This window comes from Cyrtonyx montezumae, unplaced genomic scaffold (genome assembly GCF_038088225.1).
Source record: "Cyrtonyx montezumae isolate F1298 unplaced genomic scaffold, pur_monq_1.0 scaffold_7, whole genome shotgun sequence".
In the NCBI taxonomy this organism is placed as follows: Eukaryota; Metazoa; Chordata; class Aves; order Galliformes; family Odontophoridae; genus Cyrtonyx; species Cyrtonyx montezumae.
This window is the reverse complement of record NW_027072078.1, coordinates 19,800,664-19,823,811: the sequence shown is the minus strand read 5'-3', so window position 1 is coordinate 19,823,811 and position 23,148 is coordinate 19,800,664. Positions and strand designations below refer to the sequence as shown.

The following is a 23,148-nucleotide window of genomic DNA, read 5'->3' as shown; positions in this document are numbered from 1 at the left end:
ATACTAATCAGGTGTAATTTTTAATGAACACTGACTGTTTGGTGCTTATTCAAGGTATTTCATTAGGAGGTTATTCATTTAAAATAAATGTTTCAACCATATCAAGCTGTAACCTTTCTTGAAATGTAAATGAATGGTTTAAATGAGAAGATTAATAAAGAAGGGATGTTCCAATTCCAAGCATGGCATGCTATGTATTTTTAAATTTGTCTATGCCAGATGCTGTCAGTCAGAACAAAAAACTGTCCAAGCAGACAATCTGTGCGTCTGAATGTTGATCATGTTGGAAAGTAAAGGGGGAGGGGGGAGAGAGTGTGTCAAGGATTCATGGTCCTTCATCTTTGCAGTAGAGCAAACACGTCTCTCAGTATAACGACAGACAGCTGCTTCCACTTTCTAATGTGCCCTAACTTAGATCACTGAAAGAATTGTCAGCACTCAGAGAAACACACAAAGATAACACAGCCAGCTGCCATGAAGGGGGAAACAGCACAGCTCAGAAGAAATGGGATTTGTTCCATTTGCATGATGCTGGCTCCCTTGGGCCCCTTTCTTTCAAATCCAAAGCACAAAAGACAACACTTAACATATTTGCTTAAAGATGACAACCTCATGTTGATTTCATTTGGATGTAACAGTGTCAGGATTACAGATATAAGAATATATTATATCTGTAACAGAGACTGACAAATGTATCCATCAGTGAAACTGTCTGATTCATCTGCTTATACAGCCATTTTACCATCCCAAGGGTGCCATCTAAGTAGTAACTTTAGAAGACTGAAGGTCTAATTTTATTACACCACATTTCAACCTACTAAACAATATTATTTCTAAAATAGATCATTTTTATTGGAAGTCTCCCTGATGAAAAATCCAGTAGACACCGGAGAATTTATGAACTGTATGGGTCCTTTGAACTCAATATACTGCCCATTTTAAGCAACTTTCTTCGTATATGATCAAAATCAAAGCTCAAATAACCAAAATTGAGTTTAAAAACATGGATGATAATGAGTGTAATTTTAATATGACATCACAGCCTGCCACTGTTAGAGTGTCTGCTATTTGGCAGTCCGTCACAATTCGAAGTGCTTTACCACATCCTCGTTATGGTTCTGTGTCAACAAGATAGTTTCTTTGCTAGAAACTCCACGAGTAATCATTTGATACGGCACAACCAGCTACGCAGTCGAGGTCTTTACCAGGCAGTCTGTAAGTCACACGAAAGCCACCAAAAGCCAGACGTGCCAGTCCTCACATCACGGTGCAGCTGCAGAAACAGAAAACCAAAGGAAAGGGTGCACGCGTGCAGGATCGCCCGCCTGCGCAGTTTTATGGGCCGGCCTTTTTTTAATCGGGTGAAACAATTAGGCTGTGGTTACAGGCTGGCTTCAAATACATTACAGTGAACTGTCTGAAGGTGAAAGCCTCTCCTCCCTCTCTCTGCCACCACCAAGTGACTCCGGCACAACGCTCCCACCACGCTGCTTTGTCTGGAGGAACTCGGGCTGCTTGTTGCTATCTGCCGCCACCAAGAACTGTGCTGCAATTCACTAGATTGAAGTTGTTTTGTAAAATGGAGTTAACTGCTGTACGTGGAATTTCAGCACAGCAGATGGTTACCAATCATTATTTTCAATTTGTTTAGTTTCAAGTAATGGGGCTGGTTGGGAGGAGCAGCAAGGACAGGAGCAGAGAGAGGAGCGAGGTGAGCTACTCTGCCTCTCCATACAAGCAGTGCTAGATGGTATTAGTGTTAAAAGGAGGTAAAAAAGGCTCAGATGGAACAAAGCTAAGCAGTAAATAAAAAAATGTTTGAAATCTGATTTTTTTTTTCCATCTTATAAAGCATACGACATTTAAAAGGGAGTACTTACTGATCAATTTGTGCCCTGTTCAAGAGTTAACTCACATTTTAAATATTGGAAATGGACTTTAGAGTTTCCAATGGTAAATTGTCTCTATTCACATTTTGCCATCATTCAAGTTTAAATCACTCTCTACTATAAGTGGTTCAGTTGTTGAACTGGAAATGGAAAAGGAACCATTTATGGACAAGTGCACATGAACAGAAATTAAGCTGTAAATATCTGGGCTGGGCCATTACTGTAGTCCAGAAACATCTGGGGCTGAAGCCCAGGCTGGGCCTCGCTCTTTCAGTGTTCAGGTAATTGCTTAGGTGATTTATAACTTACTGTTTCTATTAAGAATGGCTTAAAAAGAAATTTGGAGCCTGAATTCTAAAATCATCTACTAGGCTTTGCTCTTGCTTTCGTTTATTTGTTCAGGAGAGAAAAAAAATAAAATAAAGTCCTTTGCTATTTTTGTCCCCCTCCAATGTTTAAGATCTACAATGTTCCACAAGGACAAAATTCATCCCTTTCTCCATTCATACCAAACACACGACACCAGCAGACAAGTACCCTTCCAGCAGCAAAACTGAAGACCATTCCTTCAGCTTACACTGGAGTTCCTGTAAAATACAGAATATCAATACATTCACAGTGCATTCAGTTGACCCTGTTGTGTTGATCTGAGAGGCTCTGCCTACAACCATGGGTGAGATGGATGTTGCTGCACCATCCTGCCAGCAGCCTGAAGAGACCACATACATGTGACAGAGATGCTCTTGGCACTGGAACTGGCCTCCCCCCTTTCTTAATGCAGCCTGAGTCCCTTGACTGCCAGAAGAAGCTGTAAAAGACACACATTTGGCAGAGTACTGGCTTTGGAGAACAACGGGCAGAATGGAAGAGACAGTCCCTGACCTTAAACCACGTTGGCATCAAAAACTTGGTTGAGATTCACCAGATCCCCTAACAGTATTATCACCCCTTTTCCATCATGGAGAAAGCTTATTCCAAGTACCTTTACAGGGACGAAGTTAGTTAGGGGACCAGCCATGCAGCCCTGCGGGGGTTGCACTCCCACCCTGTGCTGAGGTTTCTGCATGATGTGCAGCTTGCTGCCCTGCTCCAGCATGTGATGCTGAATAAGAGAACGACTGCAGCATGGCTGTATGACAAGATGGAAGGGACACACCAACAACTGTCCCAGACCTTGCGGGAAAAGGGGATTTTAGAGGAGTGACAAAACTACACCACCATTATTTCTCCAGGAAGTTAATTATGCTTTGGCCACAGATGATCAAGTTATAAATAAAATAAAATAAATAAATAAAAAATCACCTAGCATTTCCATAGATTGTGCTTCATCTCAGAAATGTTTCTCCCCTTCATATCCATAAACTATGAAATGCCAAGAAAAACTATATCATTTTAAGGCAATGGAAAACTGCGTTATGGGGTTGCATCAACCTAGGAACACACTAAATAAACCATCCAACTACTCACTGCACATTGGTCAACTTCCCCAACAAAATTTGGTCCAGGATTACCTACAAGGCAGATATTCTGTACCTCCCACAGCACACAGCTTATTTCTTTTTAATAAATTTTAAATGAAAGCTTGGAAAGCTAAGTGGGAACTGAGCACCAATCTCCCAATTACATGCCTACAAAATAAACAGATCCAGTCTCCATAACTTTTCCTGATTTTTTTTTCTCATTTTTTCCCATATGTCATACAGAAATACGGAAATCCAACAACACAGCTATGCTTCAAGGGTCAACAGTGAATGCATAGTTAAAATACTGCTTTCAAGCAATTAAGAAGCAGGTTTGCCCAGAGTAACAGGCTTATCTGTATGACTACAAGGAGGACTCAAATGCAGTTATCAGCAGGAAATGCTTCTTCTCTTCCTAAAGTGTTCGTGTTCCAACAACACTTCAGTTTCAACTGGCAAAGTAATTTTTAGAAATGCTCAAGCAGTAAGTGCCCAAGGTAAACCGGTAGCCTTTTAGGAAAAGTTGTATACTTTGTTACTGATGCTTAATGCAACACTGTTTTTTACATAAACAAAGTTTTCCCGCTACAGCAATATTCTCTTTCTCAGACAAGAACTAAGCTATGGATTGTGATGTGGGTTGTTTCTTACTTTATGGCACCGAATCCAAGAATATTTGCTCTTTTGTTCTACCTCAGTACATCTAATGCAAGACTGAAGCAAACCATCAGATTCATTTGAATTACTGGAAGCCCTCTGATTTCTAGATATACTGAAGGAGAGAATTGTGGTCAAACATTTGAACTGGAGAAGTCTGACATCACATAATCATCAGTGTTGGTAACAACAGTCCACATGAGAACAAAAAAGTATTGTATATACTGCAGAAGAAGAGTCATGTAACTGAACCTAGGCCACTGGAATAGAGTTAACTGGGCTTAATCCACCTGAATAATTTACCACCTAGATTTTAGTAGAAGGTTTAGTACCTAAGTTTTTCACATCTAAAGTACTGTGGGCTGGCTTCTGTAGTCTTCTCTGCAGCAAAGAGCAGTGCATGCCTAAAGAAACATTACCAGGATGTCATAAAGGTATAAACGTACTTTACAGTAAGCAACTGAAACTCATCATCATACCATAGTGGACTGGAGTCTTCACATTCATAAAGAGTGTTGCTGGAGGGAAAAAATAATAATAATAACACAAGTATAAAAGAAAAGAAGAAGAAAATAAAAGGAAAGCAAGTCAGCAAACTCTGGGAAGTACGAGAAATACACCTAGAAATGTCATTATGCAATGCAAATGAGATTCTGCCTGTATGTGTTAAGAGTGGTGCTGGCTGTGCAGTTGAGGCTTGGCCAAGGAGGCTGCTGCCCTGCCCTGTAGGGGCTGGGTATGTCTGCTCAAGGGACTTCTCAGCTGACAGTGAAATACAGAGGAAGCTAATGGAACAAAACCTGTAAGCAATGCTTTCCTCTTTCATTTCTTCTAAACATACTTTATATACTCCTAAACACTGCAAGTATTAAAACAGCAAACCAAATCTCTACAGGATTCCTGTCAAGTATAAACACATGCATAAACACAGGATATAATTGAAAAAGTCTTTTCTTAATGAGCTTGTGGGTGCTTTGGTACAGTGCATAAAATATAGATTTGAAATTTTAAGATGATATACCAATTCCCACAGATGGGCTTTGGAATTAAAATTAAAATATATAATATAAATATCCAGCATCAGTTCAGATTCAGGTTACTCAGACTAACACGGAGCCACACCCTACAAATAACAGTGATAAATTTTCTTATCACTCACCGGCGTAGTCATACAGTGTGCATCTTTGTAAAGACAAAAACATCTCAGAGTAAAAACAGGGTCAAATTTTGCTTAGGCAGTAGGTAAAAAGCTCCGATTCACCTAGTCAATCACACACTAGTTGAAATACAGCCCACAGAGCACTTAATGACGCAGCCCAACAACGTGGCATTTCGTGCACAAATGCAAATGAATGGCTTTTTTTCTTCCTTCTTAAACCGCACATGACTTTTATCCTTATTATCTATCTACTGACAGCAAGAAAGTCTTGTTACAGCTAACTAGGAAACAGACTTGCTTGCCAAGAGTCCAATGTTGAACTACCCATGACACTTTAGAAACCATACGCTAGTAAATCATACTACAACATAAAAGAAATTCCTCCTAGCGGTCATCCTGCAAGGAACATGGATATACAAGGTTTCCCTTCCTCCAGTGTCTATTCAGCACATAATGAACATGTTAATAGCTATCCAGTCACAGACTTTTGCCTAAATTATGCACGAAACATGCCAATTTGAAACTGGCTGGTATACAGACTAAAAAGAAACAACATGAGGAAAATAGTTATTTTCACCTCTAAAAGGATAGTTATGTGATAAATTAAAATCATTAATGCAAACCTCATTATTGCAACTACACAGTACTATCGTGTCCATTTGTACTTAATTTTCTTGTGGAAATTACATTATACAACACAGCATATAATCGGTCCTGATTGGGGTAGGAGAGAACCAGTCGTTAACTATGACTAAAATGACCAGTTTTCCAGCGCACTTGTCTTCTAATTAAATCTAAGTGTGGAGCACAGTCATTGAGATATGCTGTAATGATTTGCTTGGAAGTCTTTTTCCTTTTTCCTTTTTTTTTTTTTTTTTTCCTTCTGCTTATCAGTCTGCCTTACACCTCTACCTTACTAGAGCAGGAAGGAACCCCACCGTGCTCCTGGCAGATGCCATGAAGGCCTGCATTACTCACCTCCCCAGCGCCCACACGCAGGAGCACGGCTCAGCTCTCCCTGGTAGAGGATGTAAGAGATATGAAGGCACCCTGATGGATGCCAGGAGACAGAACCACACACACATGGGATGTCAGCAAGGGATGCCACTGCTCCCTCACAGGTTCTGCATCCCCACGTTTGTCGATGGCAAACACAAAGCGCCCACGGGGCAGGACATGAGGAGCAGGGTCAGCAAGCAGGGATGGGGCACAGGCGGCTGAAATCCCCGGAGCCGAGTGCCCGTGGGCCTGCGAGGCCTGGTGCTGGCTGGGCTCCAATAATGGCAGTGCAAATTGAGGCCCTGGGGAGCTGCGAGCGCACAAGCAAGCTTTTGTTCACCAAACCCCAAAATGTACGTGGGAGATCTGGGGGGTTGTTTCCATTTAAATGGCATACATATTTCCACACCCAAAGTTAAGCTGTTTTTCTCGGTTTATTTTATGTCCTGGATGATCTTATACCTGGTTGGAAAAATATTTCTCCTAGCCAGAACAGTGACAACTACGTAAAGTAACAATCGTTTGCTGCTGCACTCAGTGTGTTCATTCGCTTCCCTTCAGAACTTCTGGACAGGGAAGAAAGCGACAAATCCAGTGTAATACACATCACAGGACAAAATAATAAAATAAAATAACAGAATAACAAAATAAAATAAAAATATATTGGGGGGGGAGGGGTGGATGGCAGGAAACAACAGAAAGAGCACAGCTAGAAGTCATTTGAGGGGATGAGCCTTTTCAGTGTAAACACAGCAGCTGATTAGAATGTTCTGATTTTAAAACACTTTTATTATTATAAAGTAAAACAGAATTTTGTACGAAAAGACAGAAATTTTATTCTAGTGGACATAACGGTAGGTATTTACAAACATTCCCTCAGTCCCCACTTCCCACACACATGCACAGATATAAAATTGGGTTACTTCCCTGTAAATAGGCTTAGCTCCTGTAAATATATCTCAGGATTTTAGGTGTACTTTTTCACACTGTAAGATTTCTGTATAGAACCAGTTTAATCTAACTCCCTATGATTATTATTAGAAACTCATTATTTGAGGACATCTATCTTTACTGTAACTATGCACCATTAAGGAGCACAATGCCCATAATTGTTTAAAAAAGCCATGGGGGGTGGGGGAAGGGAGAAGAGGATCAGGAGGAGGGAGAAGGTAAAGAAGGGAGCTTTTGCAATTAGAGCAGCAGCATCTACTCTGCATTTTACCCACTGGAACATTTACACATTAACAAACTAAGTTTAAAGTTTTCTCCATCCAAAATAACAAATGAGTCACTCATTACACTTTCACGTAACACACATATTTTTGTCCTGATGAATATTAAATGTCTTCTTGCTACCACCAGGAAAAAAATAAATGCCCTATTTACTCTATTGCACAGCACCGATACCTCAAAAGAGAAAGACGGTAGCATTTAGTGTGCAGCTAATGCCTGCCATTTTCTAGGCAAAATTCCTTATACCCCCCCCCTCAATTTGTTTTTAAGGTTTGTCGTACACCTGCATGTTCTAAGTCCTACAAGCTGAAGCTCAATGGCACTTGCTGGGATGCAATGGGATGCAGTGCTCCCAACCACTAGAGCCTCAAGCTGCAGCATTTCTGGCAGCTCTAAAACTGGCTAAAAACTACTGCTGGTAATGAGCGACAAGAAATTCCACTATCTCTAAGCTGCTGACATCTTTGCAGAAAAATAAATATGTGCATTTGCCAATTGTTCAAGAAATAACCAAACATATTTCCTTAGTCAGTGGTGAAAATCACAGATCTAAGTGAACTCTAGTGTCAGTTGTCCAGCACTCTGTATCATATGAATAATCAGCTTAGTGATGGATAAAGCATCACCTTATAACTCTTTGAACATTAGTAACTAGTGAAAAATCGAAAAACTTCATTAACTGAGGTGCTGGTTACTCGCAGTCTCTACAAGCTCATGATCAAATATGTTTTACCTCAACTATCCTAAAAAAAAAAAAAAAAAAAAAAAAGGCTTCTCAAACTTCTTAACTACCCATGCCCCAACAAAGACGCACTCTGCACATGGGCACAAAAGTGTGCCATTGTTATGACTGCTATGTTGGCAAACACTGCGTGCCAAATAGCAAGAAGTGTTTCATACTGCTCGCTGCATGGCATTCACAAAGTTCGAGCTTCAGCTCTACTAACACTAATGTTAACCTAGAAAAGAGATAAAATTTCTCAGCTGAATACTGTGCTACCAGTGAAATTACTGGTAGTGCTGAAGTTTGTAAACTGAAAGCAGAAAAATACACCCGTGTCACAGCATAAAGAACTCCTGCACAGGACAGAAGTATAAAATGAAATGAATGCAAGTCAAAGAACGAAATGAAAATCAATGATTAGAAAAGGTTAATTGCTGCATGAACACTTTCCAAAACACAGTTATTTCAGCTTTTATCAAAGGCAGAGAGTAAGAAATAAAAATTATCAGAAATTCTATAAGGACATGAAAAATAACTATCTTTAAAAGAGAGTATCTGCCTGATATTTATGGTACGTTCAATACAGCAGTAGCACACGTATGTAGTTAATGTAAAGCTGCAGATTTAACAGTGGGAAGCTGAAGAATAGGAGTTTGTAAATTAAGCGTGCATTCAGCTAAAAAGCTAGCAAATTTACATTCTCCTTTCACATAACAACAGTTTTGTTAGCTTAAGAACAGCAATTTTCTGACTGCCTGGTGATGTCCAGTTCACATATTGTCACAGGTGACTTTAATCCAAGCTTACTTTCCTAAGAAACAAAGCACATTATTTTCATTTTGAATTTCTCTATTTTAATCCGGTATATTATTTGTCAATAGAGTTTAAAGCTCTTCATTAAACTCCCTATGTATTTTAAATGCAACTAATTTATAGTGAGTGCAGGAAAGGAGTGCTATGGTCCAAAATGAGTTTGCATGCAAGAGCACTGCACTATTCTTTTAGTGCTGCAAGAGGAAACAGAATTGTATTCTTTTACCAAGAATGTATTTCTACAGTACTGTAGATAGCGATATGGTCCACAAATGCCAACAACAAGGGCCTGAAAATAGGATCAATTCTTTTCCTTCTCAGAAACAATCTTGTAAGCATCTCAGTTCCCAAAGACATAAAAGAATAGTTACTTTTCTGAGATCTTTTGATATCTCTTTTCATGGTGGAGCTACCCATGAGTGATGGGAGAAATCTCTTTTGAAAGTAAAAGCGCACCTTCAAGTGTGTTCAGATACATCTTTGCTGTTCCTTTCTGTGTTTCTCAAGTTTCACTTGAAAAGGATGCTTGATTTTTTAAAATTTGGTTTAGGTATCACAATGGGATACCTTATATCAGTCAGAGCTTGCAAACCTTATTCTTCCAGTGCAGAATCTAGCTGTTTCTTTCTGTGTCAACACAGGAGGCTGAAGTAATCAGACAGGTCTAAAGAAGACAGTGGACGTTAACCTGTGCTTTCTCAGAATCTATGATGAGTAAGTTCCTACATTCAGCACGACCATGCTGAGCTGCAAGATATATAAATAGCTACTTTTCATCTAAAAGCACAGCGATCACAGAAGGTTGTACAGTTGTCAGTTCATAATATTTTAAATGATACAATTGTCAAAGATTCATCATTTCTGCATATAACTTTATGCTTTCCATCCACGCTCTGTTGTCACTCCAAAATATAAAGTAATTGCTGGCTCTTCCCCTCCCCGTATCTCCAGAAGAAGCACACACACTGTAACATCTGCTGTGCTCTACAGGAATACCTTCACAGCATCACAGTTCTCATAGGTTTATTAAGTGATAATTCAAGCTGCCTAAAGCTTTGTATTAATTGCTTGCATACTAGAACAGAGAGACAGAGGGAGGAAAAACCTCACAGAGGAAAATAGGGATGCTATTTGTAGCATATCAAAAGGCAGACAACAGTTGCTGTAAATAAATCAGAAACAAACAAACAACAACAAAAAAAAACAACAACAACACAAAACAATCTCGAATGAGAGCACAAAGATACTCTCCTGGCACAAAACTCTATAATCCAGCAGTTCCAGCCCCTTCTCCCATCTCCTCTCATTATTCCTTTTCAGCTTCTATTCAGATCAGCAGGAATTACACAAACATGCATTAGTATTAAGTATTTTATCAAACTGCAGATGAAAAACAAAAAGTTTAATTACAACCCATAGCAGAGAACCATTCATTCAGACCCTGTTTAATTAGATGTGAGACAGCTATCTTAGATCATGAAGTTTGACAACAGTATGCTCTTATTGCAAATAAGATACAGATTACCCAAACCAATTCATCATCACCAAACTATAACCAGCATGACACATGCTCACATTCAAAAAGTATCCCACAAAATCAATTGTGGCGTACATCTTCATGCGCTGAGCGATTCATAAGCAGAAAACAAAACATTTGCTTTAACAGAGTCCATGATGCATTAGAAGTAGAATAAGAAAGGGTTAAAATCAGATATGAAAAGTCCAAGCAGTATGTGATTTCTGAACCTGGAGAGAAAATGGACTCGCATCACCAAAGTTTGCTATCGTATCAAAATAATCTCAGCGTTTTGCTCCCCATCACTTTCAAGATACCTGAAATTTAACTAAATATGCTGGCAATAGCTCTACACTTGAAAGAAACAGAAAAACTATATTCTCAGTAACAGTTAAACAATATGACTGGTAATTGCTGTTTCAATGTTTCATGGCACATTAGACTACACACTTAATAGCATATTATAAAAAATAAAAAAAGCAGCAAGTGACATAACAGTCATCTGCAGTTGCGTTATTTTTAATTATAATGGAGACGGATGAAACTTTTTTTTTCCAAACGCAGATAAAAAGAAAGTTCCGAACGCAGAGTGAAAAGTTGGACTTCCTTATTTGCATAGAGTAACGCAAGGCTTTGTATTGTGCAAATACCGCAGCCGTTGCAGCAAGGCACGTTGCTCACATGGCGCGCCAGGTAGCTCAGCATTAGGAGCTGTTTGACGGGAGGAACAGACACACAACATTGCTATTACCACACTGCGTGTGGCGACACCTCGCAGCAATGTGACTCAGCCAAATGGAAGCGTGAACCCCACGCTCCCACCGCAGCCGGCCGTGCGTGCTGGCAGCCAGCGGTGCTCTCCGCAGCCCTCGCCCTTCCCTGCCCACGCCGCTCCTGCCCAGGTGCTCCGGGAACCGAGCCCGACCAACTATTTCTCTTCCCATTTTACCCTCACTTGTCACACAGTCAGACCAAGATCAACAGGTATTTAGAAGCAATAACAGCGAAGTCTGCTTGTATTTACCAGGTGGCTGCAAATACAAATTATCTTCTGAGAAACATAATACACATCCACGCGCTCTCCTTAACATGCTGATCAGGGGGGTGGCAGGTACAATTATTAAAGGACTGAAAGCTTTAGATTTCCTCTGACCTCCATTACAGCCTGGGACTCTCTGCTCCTTGAAGGATAAGATTGTATTTGTCGAACCCCCGGTAACACACTGCAAGTGGATTTTCTCTGTTCTGCATTAGCTGTCGCCTTTAAAAGGAAAGCAGTTTCACCAAAGGAGAGGTATAAATGTTGCTTCGAGGTTCTGAGATTTACTTTTTTTCTTTAGAAAACAACAACAACAAAATCTTAGGGATTTTTAATGCTTGCGTTTCTCACACACTCTATAAAAATATCATTGACATAAGGTGAAAAGGTCGCATGCCTCATGGAAATGGAGCCAAATGTTCCAGTAAGGATTTTCACCTGGAAAGTATCCTTATATCTACTCTTGTTTATTGGTAAAAATATATATCTATTATTTTTGCAACAACAACAAAAAAAAACTCCAGGCCTTTTCCCAGCCTGCAGTTCCCTGACATGATCTTTCCTAGAAGGAAGATAAGTTTTCACTTAGAGGATAGCATCTCTAGCAGCAAGAGTTTAATACTCTGCAACAATATCGGGGATACGCAATCCTGAATTTACAGCTGTTCAAATTACTTCTATAGCTATACCGTTCATTTTGGAGCAGATGCTTATCTAAAATTCCATATATTTTGGTAGCCATAATATCTGATTTTAAACAGCCTCCAATAAGGCAAAGAACATTGGTAAAAGGAAAAAAAAAAAAAGCCACAAAAAAAGCTACAGTGAACCTGATCCTGGGAACTGGAAACCCCTGTAGCTCTTTAGAGCTGAGCGGTTTTACACCAGCTAAGGACTGAGCCCAGTATCCACAACTCCACTTCCAAGTTGATCTTTTATTTTTATTCCACAGATACAGAGCTTTGCTCTCATCGGCTCTGTTAATAACAAATGAGAATCTCTAATTAGTTTATCCTGAATTATTTTATAGTTATTTTATGCTTTTCCTTATCAGCGACTCAGGGAGGGGAGGGGGGAGTGCTGACTGATCAATTAATCAAGCGTTATTGACACACAATATTCTTCAACATTTTAGAAATGTCTGCAGAACAATTTCCTCCAATCATAAGATCAATGAATCAATGTAAAACCCCAGTAATTAAATTTATCAACTCAGTATCAATACGCCTGGCACTTTATGAAAGTATTATGTGAAGTTTGTTCTCTTAAGGGATATATTGATTGAGGGCAAAGAGCCAAATATTTCTATTATTAGATGTGGAAATGCTAGCTCAAAACTCAGTCTGTTATAAACAACATACAAATGTTTCATATTCACAGATCTCATGCTGATTCTGTACCATTAAACCCACTGCTAACAAGCAGATAAGCCTATTAATTGATGATTAAGATTATGGGAAGATCAGTCATTATATTCAATGCTTCCTGTATGCGTTCATTGAACAAACGTACTGACAGGAACCGTGCAAAATCATTTTCCTCTAGGATTTATATTTTAAAAAAGGAAAGAGCATCTAAACAAAAGCAGATTTCAAACCTCGTTCATGCAGCATAAAACAGCCTTAATTAATTAAATTTTAAAGCTTTGCAGTCTGAAATACTATCAAATCTCTCTCCATTGTATACAGTACTATTATTAACTGAAAGATGAACTATAAAGCCTAAAGATGACACATCCGATAAGAAACAAGGAAACAAAAACAACATCCGAACGTTTGACACTTTGATTTTTAAAGGGCTAGTATGCAAACTATTCTGAATACGTGTTTAGTTACTGTTCCTTACTGTATAGTAAGGTTGTATATGCGTAAGCAAGTAGGGCACCAAAGTTCACGAAGAGCTATTTTGTCAATAGCAAGAAAAAGAGCTGAAGGATTTTTATAATGAGGAAGAAACACAAGTGTTTTTTTCCTCTGCTTAAATAAGAAGTTATAAGGATAAAAGAACAGTTAATGACATCCGATTGTCATTTATCCGTGCGATTCCTGCAATGAAGATATCAGTAACAATCTTCATATTTCTAAGATGCTAGTAGAATAAGAGAACCAGACACGCTGTGTTTTCCCAGATGTTCCAGTAAATAAAAAGCATTTGATTGTGTACAGAAAGTATCTTATTATGAAGGGGGAAATAACAAAAACCCCAAACCCACTACATTCACGTAGGAGTCACATCCTGTTACAAACATCAAACAACAATGAGCCTTTATTACCATGCTATGATTCCTTCATTTCAAACATGATTAATTAGCAAGTATAACACTCACCACAACTCCCACCACGCTGCTGCTTGCTGCCTATTTGCAAATGGGTCTCTAACAAGTATCCATAAGTATTAGTCTCATTTATGACACTGAAGAAAAGGAGTCAAACCATTCTACTGTAAAGACTTCCCTCATCCCCTAGCCAAAAAAAAAAAAAAAAAAGGAAAAAAAACCCACCAAAAAACAAAAAGGAAAACAACAACAACAACACTCACAAACAACACAAGCTTCCCCCTTTCATTCATCCGGAAGGATTCCTTGGCAATGCAAACATAAACTTCATGCAAAATGAAAAACTTTTTAAAGAAGTTGCTAAACAATTAAAATGGTTGAAAAAAAATAAGCATGGGGGAGGGAAAAGATCAGTTTAGACTTTCTTCTTTTTTTTTTTTCCTTCCTTGAATCCTCACTTTACATTCAATTTGAAATATGCTGCTTCTGGTGAGAATGAAAGTATAGTTCACATGTCAAAAATGGAAACAAAAAGAGGGTGAGGAGGGAAAGACACACTTAACAGGACCCTTAGCGTGGTTTAAGCTGTGCAAACAGATGTCTCCAGATGTACCACTCCTGCAATAAACATTACTTTGGCAGTAAAAGAAACTTTGCTTCACAGGGAGGAGAGGTGAAATCAAGATTACAAATACACGAGGAAAAACAAGACTGGGATGAAAGGAAAAAAAAATCTGAGATTGCCTCCTCAAACTGAATGCTATAAATACCATCACAGAAACAACAATGGAAAAAGGCTCAATTTGAAAGCAACAGATGTATTCCTGAGCAAGGAAATCTCCACCATGGAATAACGCACGAGCATGTACACAGGATCTTTAAAACCACAAACACAGAGTGCAAAGGTAAAGTTTCAACGTGAAAATAAAAATTAGGCGGCAGATCTGATACCTCCTTGGTTTACCAGCTCTGTATCACAGATACTTGATGATTTTGTCACGCCTTGAGCTGAGTCATTTTTAAGTGCAAATCTGTCCTATTCTCTCCAGCTTTTTCAATTTTATAAATTTGGGATCAAAAACATCAAAGCAGCTCCCACTTCGGACCTAACTTTTAGAGGATCAATGTGACAAGCCACTGCTTGATAGATGTTTCTCTTGATAAACGACTTGTTCAAAAGAGACATTGTAGCTTTCATTTCCTGGCCACAACACACTTTTAATTTGCAACAGCAGAGCTGCTCGAGTGTGACCAGTTCCCACTCGGCAGCCCTGCAGGACTGTGGCACTGTCAGGCCACATACATGGCACAACAAAAACTCCGTCAGAGCCACATCCCCAGCGAGATTTGCAGCAAAACTTTTCCTCGAGCAGGAATCTGATCACATTTGATTTCTCTCAGAGTGGGCTTTTAAACCCCCTCCCAGCCACCTCCAACCCCTAACGCTGTAGGGAATGCGAAGGGAAGAGGGGAAAAATCCTATCTGGAAATATATACTTCAGTGTTACAGCATATATATACAGCTGCCTGATACTACCATGTTTATTACACACATCCATATTACTGCTACTATAATTATTATTATTATCTGGGAATCGCATTTAACAGTCCAAACCGTCCACACCATCCAATTTCAGCTCTCAGCATACTGTCCGATTCCCGATTTAAAATTTATAAATGTAATATCCTCCTCATCACAAGCAGCAGTCCAATCTGCTCTGAATATATATTACAGCTTTAACATCACAGAGGGAAATCTCCCATCTGGCAATCACATTCGCTCCAACAGCTCTAGGAAAAAAAAAAAAAAAAAAAGGAAAAAAAAAATGTTCCACTCTCGCTCGCTTGCTCTCCTCCTTAAAACATTTCTCAGGGCAAATTATGTGCATCTAAAATAAACAGTCGCCTTATTGATCGCTTCAAAGTCAACAAGTTCTAAATGCAAACTGCAATCAGATCGTTCCCATCGTATAGCACCCGGGATATGTTTAGCAATATAGTCACCTACAGCACCAAAATAGGAGCGTACATTGTGCAACTGCTCTCTCAATCTCTTTCCTGCATTCAGATATGTTATTACGAGAGATCATCAGCCGCACACGCCAGACCTCCCCCTTATCCCAAACACACGCACTCACGCGCGCGCGCTGGCTCCCAGGGTCTCTCTCTCCAGCCTTATTTTTTGCTCCCACACACTATTAAAAGTGAACGTACCCCCCTTTTTGGTTGTACAAAACAGACTAACGGTCACTCCTGTCGTTAGCTCCTTAGCCTTAATTGCACACCCAGAGGTGCATCTCCGCACCGCTGGGAGACCCACTGAGATTCCCCACGCTCCATTTTTGAGGAGGGGGCGGCGGGGGGGGGGGGGGGGGGGGGGGCTGGACCGCGGCCGCGAGCACCGCGCCAGCTTCAGCACTTGATTCCTGCGGGCTGCCGCACATTGAGAACAGAGCAGTGGGAACCAGGCACTCGTAAGTGGGCATGAAATACCACTTCTCCAGCAGCGTTAAGCGCTCAGCCACACTACTATTTTTGTTTGTTTACATGCAAAACATCCCTCCCGCCCCACCCCAATTAAAACCTCCAGTGGATGGTTGCGCTGGAAGTCAAAGGGGGAAAAGCAGCTGGAACTCAAGGAAAGAATCAATCAAAAATCATTAATCTGCAAAGGGAAAAGATGCATTTCAGGCATATATGCATGAGGACATACACAGAGGTGCACACATTCATAGTTACACGGTTTCCCCCTCAACAGCCACCGAGTTTTGCTAATTTACATACCATTGGAGTTCAGTGGTGTGTACAGTGCACTACCAGCAACATGCAACTTTGGGTTTTACAACTGCGATCAATACAACAGACACAACTAATGCTAGAATCAAAGCAGAAATGACAAACAAATGATAGCAAGAGAAAAAAAAATGTTTATATGCACACACAAGTAGAAAATATAGTATGAGACATCAGGTATTTACAACAAAATATTCGCATGCAGAGTCCTCAGTGCGTTATCATGCCATTTAAATTGGTCTTTGCTATTTAGATGCAAAGGAAGTAGATCCCAAAACGGACATACCATAAACACTGGTGCTACTGATCATTTCTTGCTGGCAGCACAAAAAGCTGAATTGGATTTCTCACAAGCAGGAATTCCAAAGGTTGCTTTTCATTAAAGCCACTTTTCCTCTCAGCTATCAAATGTCACTGCCTTGAAACGTGGGCCCTTTCGTCAGGTATTCATTTAACCTACATGCATATAATTAAGTGGGAAAGCAACATCAACAAAAAGGGGATCTCAGATCACAAGAGAAGAAAGAAAGGGGGGAAAAAAAAGCACATGACCAGGAATGCAAGTCCATGTCAATTTCACTCACTCCCATTGAAACTAACAAGAGCTCCAGGGAGGATAGTAATAGGATCAGTGGATTGTATATACCATTAAATTATACATCTTTCTCTCCCTTCCGAGCCAACAATACGCCCACCACGCTGTCCCCCTCCGCGGCGATGTGCTTACATGTTACTGCACCAGCTCCGCTGACACGTCCGTGCCCCCCCGGCCGAGGCACGGCAATTTAAACCCAACTTTTGTGTGGCGAGGTTCTCATTTGCTCTTATTTGCTCCGAAGTTAGTTGCCACCAAGTCCGGCCCCGCGTTACCGACACTTTATTATTTTTAACGCAACTTGAAAATAAATCCAATTAGGAGGAGGAGGAGGTGGGGAGGGAGCTGGCAATAGCGAACTCTTAATCTGCCTACTATTGTTGGCAATGATCAAGGAGGAGAAACCATGCACCGCGGCGGTGGGGCTGGACTTCGCAGACTGCGCTCGGGAGAGCAGAGCGGAGCGGTTCATAGCAAGCAGCGGCCGCCAATTACACAAAATACTTCGGGCACGGCCGGGAGCTTAAAAATACACGGCCGTCTCGGAGAGCTTTACGGCTAAATAAAATCTAACACGATAGGAGGAAGACCGAAAATAATAATAATAATAATTTAAAAAAAAGGAAAATAAAGATCCTCTTACCTGGAGATTTGGTTCGAGCACCCGATAGGTTAGAGCGGCATCGATCCGGTGTGTTTGCTGATGAATGGGGGCTCGAGATAAGTGAAGGTGCCTATGATTTGAAATCATTCCAAGTTTTTGAAGGGAAGACTGACTGCAGCCTCTGCCATGTTGGAATTTCAAACCCAAAACAGCTGCTTTGCAAGGAGCCAGCATGCCAGCAGCTGGACGCCTGCGCAGAGCGCCGCCGAGCCAAATTCAAATCACTTTCACGCGAAGAGCCAAAGATCAGTTTTCAAAGGGGGAGCGGCGCGGGGGGCGGGAGCGCTCCGCGGCTCTGCGCTCCGGGGCCGCCGCTCCCCGCGGAAGGCTGCGGGGCGGCCTCGCTCCCGCTCCCCGCGGCGGCGGGACGGGGCTCGCGGGCTGCCCCCGGGTGCGGGTGCGGCGGCGGCGGCGGCGGCGGCGGCGGCGGCGGGGGGGAGGGCCGGGGCCTAGCGGCGGCCCGCGGCCACGGGGCAGGCGGACGCGCGGAGATGCCGGCGGCGGAGGTCGCCCGCCCGCTCCGCCCCGCCCCGCTTCGCTGCGGCCGCCTCGGGCCGGCTCCGGGGGCGCGTCTCGGCTCGGCCTGCGCGGCTGAGCCCCCTCGCCGTCCGCCCTCCGCGCCGCGGAGCCGGGGCGCGCCGTCCGCCGCCGCCTCCTCCCGCCCGAGGAAAATGGCCGGGCGAGGTGACCCGGCTCCTGCCGGCTGAGCCCGGCCCGGGTGGCAGCGAGAGCCGCGCGGACTTGCGCCGTGCCCGCGCCTCGCCCAGGGAGCTGCCCGCGGGAGCCGGGATGCGGGCGGCCACACGTTGCGGGTAGCCGGGAATGGCCGAGGGGCCCCGGCAGCCACACCTTCCTCGGCCGGAGCTCCCGCGGCCCCGGCCCTGCGGGGGGATGGCGGGCGGCCGGCGGCACGGCCCGCAGCTGCCGGGGACTCCCTCGCATCGGAGGAGCTTCCCGGGCTCCGTTAGAGGGGCTGTAATGCGGCCCCTTGGCGCTGGCAGGAAGGTGTGAGGTAGCCGAGCGGCGCGGACCGGGCCCTCCCTCGTACACACACCGGCAGTGCTGTCTGGCACACAGGGTTATTTCTGCTGCCCACCCATCCTCTGTGCACGCCGTGCCAGGGCACCACCACAGTCCGAACCTGCAGGCGAGGGGAGGGGAGGGAGGCTGGCTCACCTGTGTTCCACTTCACACCTGGAAGCGTGCCATGCTGCCCTGGTGCTGCTCCTGGACTCTGGGTTGGGGTCCTCCTTCAGCTTCCATTTCTCTTCTCCGGGGCCTGCTGATGTGCTCAGGGTACTTCGGAAGGGGTGTCTGTCTGCCCTGCATGCAGAAAAGCTGTATCATGTTTTGTTAGTAAGAAAGGAAGATGTGCTGGGAGTATATGCTGTGGAGGAGGCAGAGGAAACTTGACATAGGGGCTTAGCATCTGGAGGAATGGGTACGGGCTGCTCTTCTGCTTAGTTTCCTTGAAAGCAATACAGTAGGCCTAAGTAAGACTCAGAAGCAGTTACCAGCAGAAGCTACAGTGAGCTGCCTCAGCCAGTCTCTGTCGTACTGAGTAATGGAAGAAGAGAACTGTACTGGAAGGCCTGACTGATGTGTTCCATGAAGTGATTCAGTCAACTCAAAAGGATTTTCACCAGCTGAAAACTGCAGGGAAGCCAAAGCCCCTCAGGTGATATATCTGTGCCTACAGCTTAGAAATGAAAGGAAAGCAAATATAGCTGGACAAACTCCTGCTCATTAAGGGGTAGTGAAGGTGTCCCTGGCTCACTGAGGGTATCACTTGGACTGCTTCACGAGGAGAGTGCTGCTGGTGCAGTGACAAGATGTCCTGAAGCCAGAAGATGGTTCTAGAGCAGCAAGTTTATACTTGTGAAACTGCTTTTCTTTCCCATTGTCTCTCAACTAAAAATGTACACTTGAAAAAAGTTCAGCAGATTATTGGAATATAGAGTTATTTCTAGAATGTGAGACATAGTGGTAGCAACAGAAGCCTTATAGAAATCACTTCTAGCCACCCAGAGCAGGTGAGAAATCCACCACAACACTGCTACAGCCCCATCTTTGCAGGCAGTAGTCCTTTCTGGTTCTCACTGACCAAGCTACATGTGTTATTATACTTAGTCGTCCCTGATGCTGAAATCTGCAACACAGCACATTGCCTCTGCCCGAGTTGCCAGCACTGAAAAGAAGTCACGATCCCCAAGGTTATGAGATTGGGCTAAAAACTACACCATTAAACATAAAAATGATCATTTTTGTCTTTGCTCTTTTATGCATCAGGGTTCCTTTTCCCATTTCTTTTCCCAAAACTGTGGCAGTATACCCTTTTCCTGATTTGAAAGATGGGTTTCTTACAGAATTACAGAGCTACACAACTTGTAGTAGTATGAAAACAACAGCTACCATCATAAGGCATAGGGTGCAAACATTATTAGATGAGCACCAGTGCTTTTGAAATTTTCTGACCAGTGAAGAATACATTTATCAATCTTAGTATTGTATTAACCTCAGTATTTTTATTTTATATACCTATATTTTTCTTCCCTTAAGGCTTCTCATGCCACATTAAAATAGCCGGAGTTGAAACAATAGCCACGCAGTATGTTTGTATGGGTTGACATTCATCTCTGTGCAGAAGGTCAACGTAAGGCTTACGCACCATGTTAAGTTCTTATTTTGAGTTCTGAATTAGGCTGAAGCAAAGGCCTTGTTCAGCTCATCTGTTCTGGGGATGAATTCCACTCTTTGTTTAAAATGCTACCGAACAGTCTTGAGCCTTTTGAATGGGAAATTCTCACAGACTTTCAAACTGGGAATGCCACTTTGAGCCTATTTCAAGATCTAGGTGAAACGTTCAGAATGAAATTCAAAACCACATGAAACTTGCCTGGCTCCGGGTTTTGTTTCAAACTCCAAACTCAGACCAGGCTCCTTGAAAGGTTCACAGACCTTTTCAGCAAACCTAGATTAATAACATTTAATCCATTTGAATTGTGAAAGCAAAACAAAACAAAACAACAAAAAATCCCAGAAACAGAACAAGCACATCTATGCTGCTGCGTCAGTTCTCCCAGGGGTGCTGATGGGATGTGTGCATAGTAGCTAATAGTGTATCTTGTAAAGGTTTTTAAGAGCTATAATAAAAACCGTGGTGTTCCGTGAAACAGTCTTGCCTTGCTCTCTCTGTGCTGGGAAATTCCCTCACTCTCCCACTGCTGAACTTCTCATGGGGCAACACAGCTACAACTGCCTACTCAGATGAGTTGCAAATACTTTTTTTTTTGTTCAGTGGTGTGGTCATATAAACTATTCTTGCCCTTTGTTAGGGACACGACTGTTTTAAGAGCTCAGGCAACTCAAACCAAGCTTCTCAAGTGGCACCAGATCCCATGTGCTGGCACATTTCCAGAAAGTGTGGCAGGACAGACCTTCGTGGGTCTCCTCATCAGCTGGGAAATGTTGAAGAATTATACCTGCTGCCTTTTGGAGTGTCAGCATGGTGCAGTGGCTGCTGCAGTTTGCTGGAGCTGGGAATCCCAAGAAACAATTACACCTGGATGGACTTTGTGTCAGTGCAGATTAGAAGTAATTGCTTCTTTCTTGCATATAGGCAAATAACACCTTGTTGAACCAATGCCCTAAATGTGCCCTCCAGCAAACAATGGGACAACCAATGGGTCAAAGACAGAGGGCGAATGCATGGGAAATATCCATGAAATGTTACAAGGTTCTTCCCAAGTGATTGCAAAGGAAGAATTCCTCCCTGCCAGCTTATTGCAATTCTGCACAGTTAGACTGGAGCTTCAAACAAACCCACGTCCCAGGTCAATGACTAAGCCAGGAACACACAACATCTTCTTTGAATCCTTCAGCACACAGCGTGCCAGCTAAGGTACTGGGCAGTACCTAATATCACAGAAATCACTTGACCATATGCTTCACTAAATATTACTCCTGGCTGTTTCAGAAAATAAAAGGTTTATGTTGAGCACATCTGCCTGCTGTTGTCCACAGTGAATTTTTGCATTTTCTCTGTGCTGATGTAAAAACTGATAACTTCACAAGCTGCAACCATTTTGGGTTAGTTTCAAGGATTTTGAAGATAACGCATTTCTGATACTTTTGTTCTTGTTTCTTCATTTCCACTTCTGTGGAAAGGGGGATGAGGTCCTCTTGATTTCAGTGAGATTTCAAGCCAGACCCTTTATTGATCATTTTTGGTTGGTTTATTATTTGATGCTTTTGGCATCACAAAGCTATTGGTCACTGAAGTCACTTCCATTTTCCATTTTAGTCCTAGAGGAGAAATTGTTCACAATATCCAACAAAAATATTCATTTAGCAAGTGCTCCGTGTAAAAGAACAACATATAGATGTTTGTCACATAAACATCTGACAAGACCTATGCCTTCTGGCATTTCTTGAATTTTGAGTGCTTAATACTTTTACTTCGGTAGCAAATGCATTTTTAATACCATTTCTTTCTCTCTCTCCCTTTTTTTTTTTTTTTGGTAAGCAAACATTAATACAGAAAGTCCCTCTTGGGTAACTATGGGAAGGAGTTGAATGTTTTTATGGTTTTTCTCCATCTCCTTTTATTTTTCACTGTGCTGTTCATTAACTGGATAAGAACCATGCTAATCCCTGCCATTAGCTTTAACAAATATATAATGTTATTTTCATTATTTGAAATAGCCCTTTCCCATTTAAATTAGAGGAAGATGAGGTCCCCACTTGAGGCCGGTATGTTGAGAAACATTTGACCATGACGATGGAATACCAAGGCTCAGAAAAAACAAAGCCATTATTTCTCCTTTCCCTATCTCTAACTCCTTACAAGTATTATTTTTGTCTTTGTGCCAGCATCTCTCTCATTTACTCCCTGAGTCACAATCCTTCCCAGATGCTTCCCTATCTAGTACAAGTTTAACTCACAAGTCCTTCTCCTGAACCACTGTCACATTTTATGACCTTCGACTTGTGCTTTTTACCTGTGCCCAAACACATTTTCCTTTGTTTCTTTCCCTTCCTTGAAGGTCCCCCTCTTCTGCATTCCAGTCAAGCTGATTCTTATTCCATGTTGTCCAGTGATTTGCAGGAAGAAGGCCAAGAACATCTGATAGACACCTTTATTCTCTTTGTGTTTAGCACCACTGGCAACTGAAAAGAGAAATCTGAGAGCAAGTCCGGCTCAGATCTGCAAGCCCCAGGAAAGAATACATCCACAGCAGACAGAATCTTTGAAGAAGCTAGTAAATGAAATATGCAAACAATTTTGCAGAGGATCAGGTTTCTCCAGTCTGAGGAAGACCTTCATAGGATG

At 42.1% G+C, this 23,148-nt stretch overlaps 1 protein-coding gene across 3 annotated transcripts in view; it reads right to left on the bottom strand.

Annotated features, from left to right (window-relative positions):
- The window catches only part of FIGN (fidgetin, microtubule severing factor), a 93,769-nt gene extending 75,828 nt beyond the window's left edge, over positions 1-17,941 (bottom strand). The window contains exons 1-2 of one of the 3 annotated variants that reach the window (XM_065750438.1): positions 17,796-17,941; positions 16,844-17,013 (exon numbers count right to left, since the gene is read on the bottom strand). In XM_065750438.1, the coding sequence (XP_065606510.1) occupies positions 16,844-16,868 (25 nt within the window). In that variant the 5' untranslated portion in view covers positions 16,869-17,013; positions 17,796-17,941. Of the gene's footprint in view, positions 1-16,843; positions 17,152-17,795 lie in introns of those variants that run through there. The other 2 variants (XM_065750440.1, XM_065750439.1) reach the window with 2 other exon arrangements.
- Between the last annotated feature and the right edge of the window lie 5,207 nt (positions 17,942-23,148).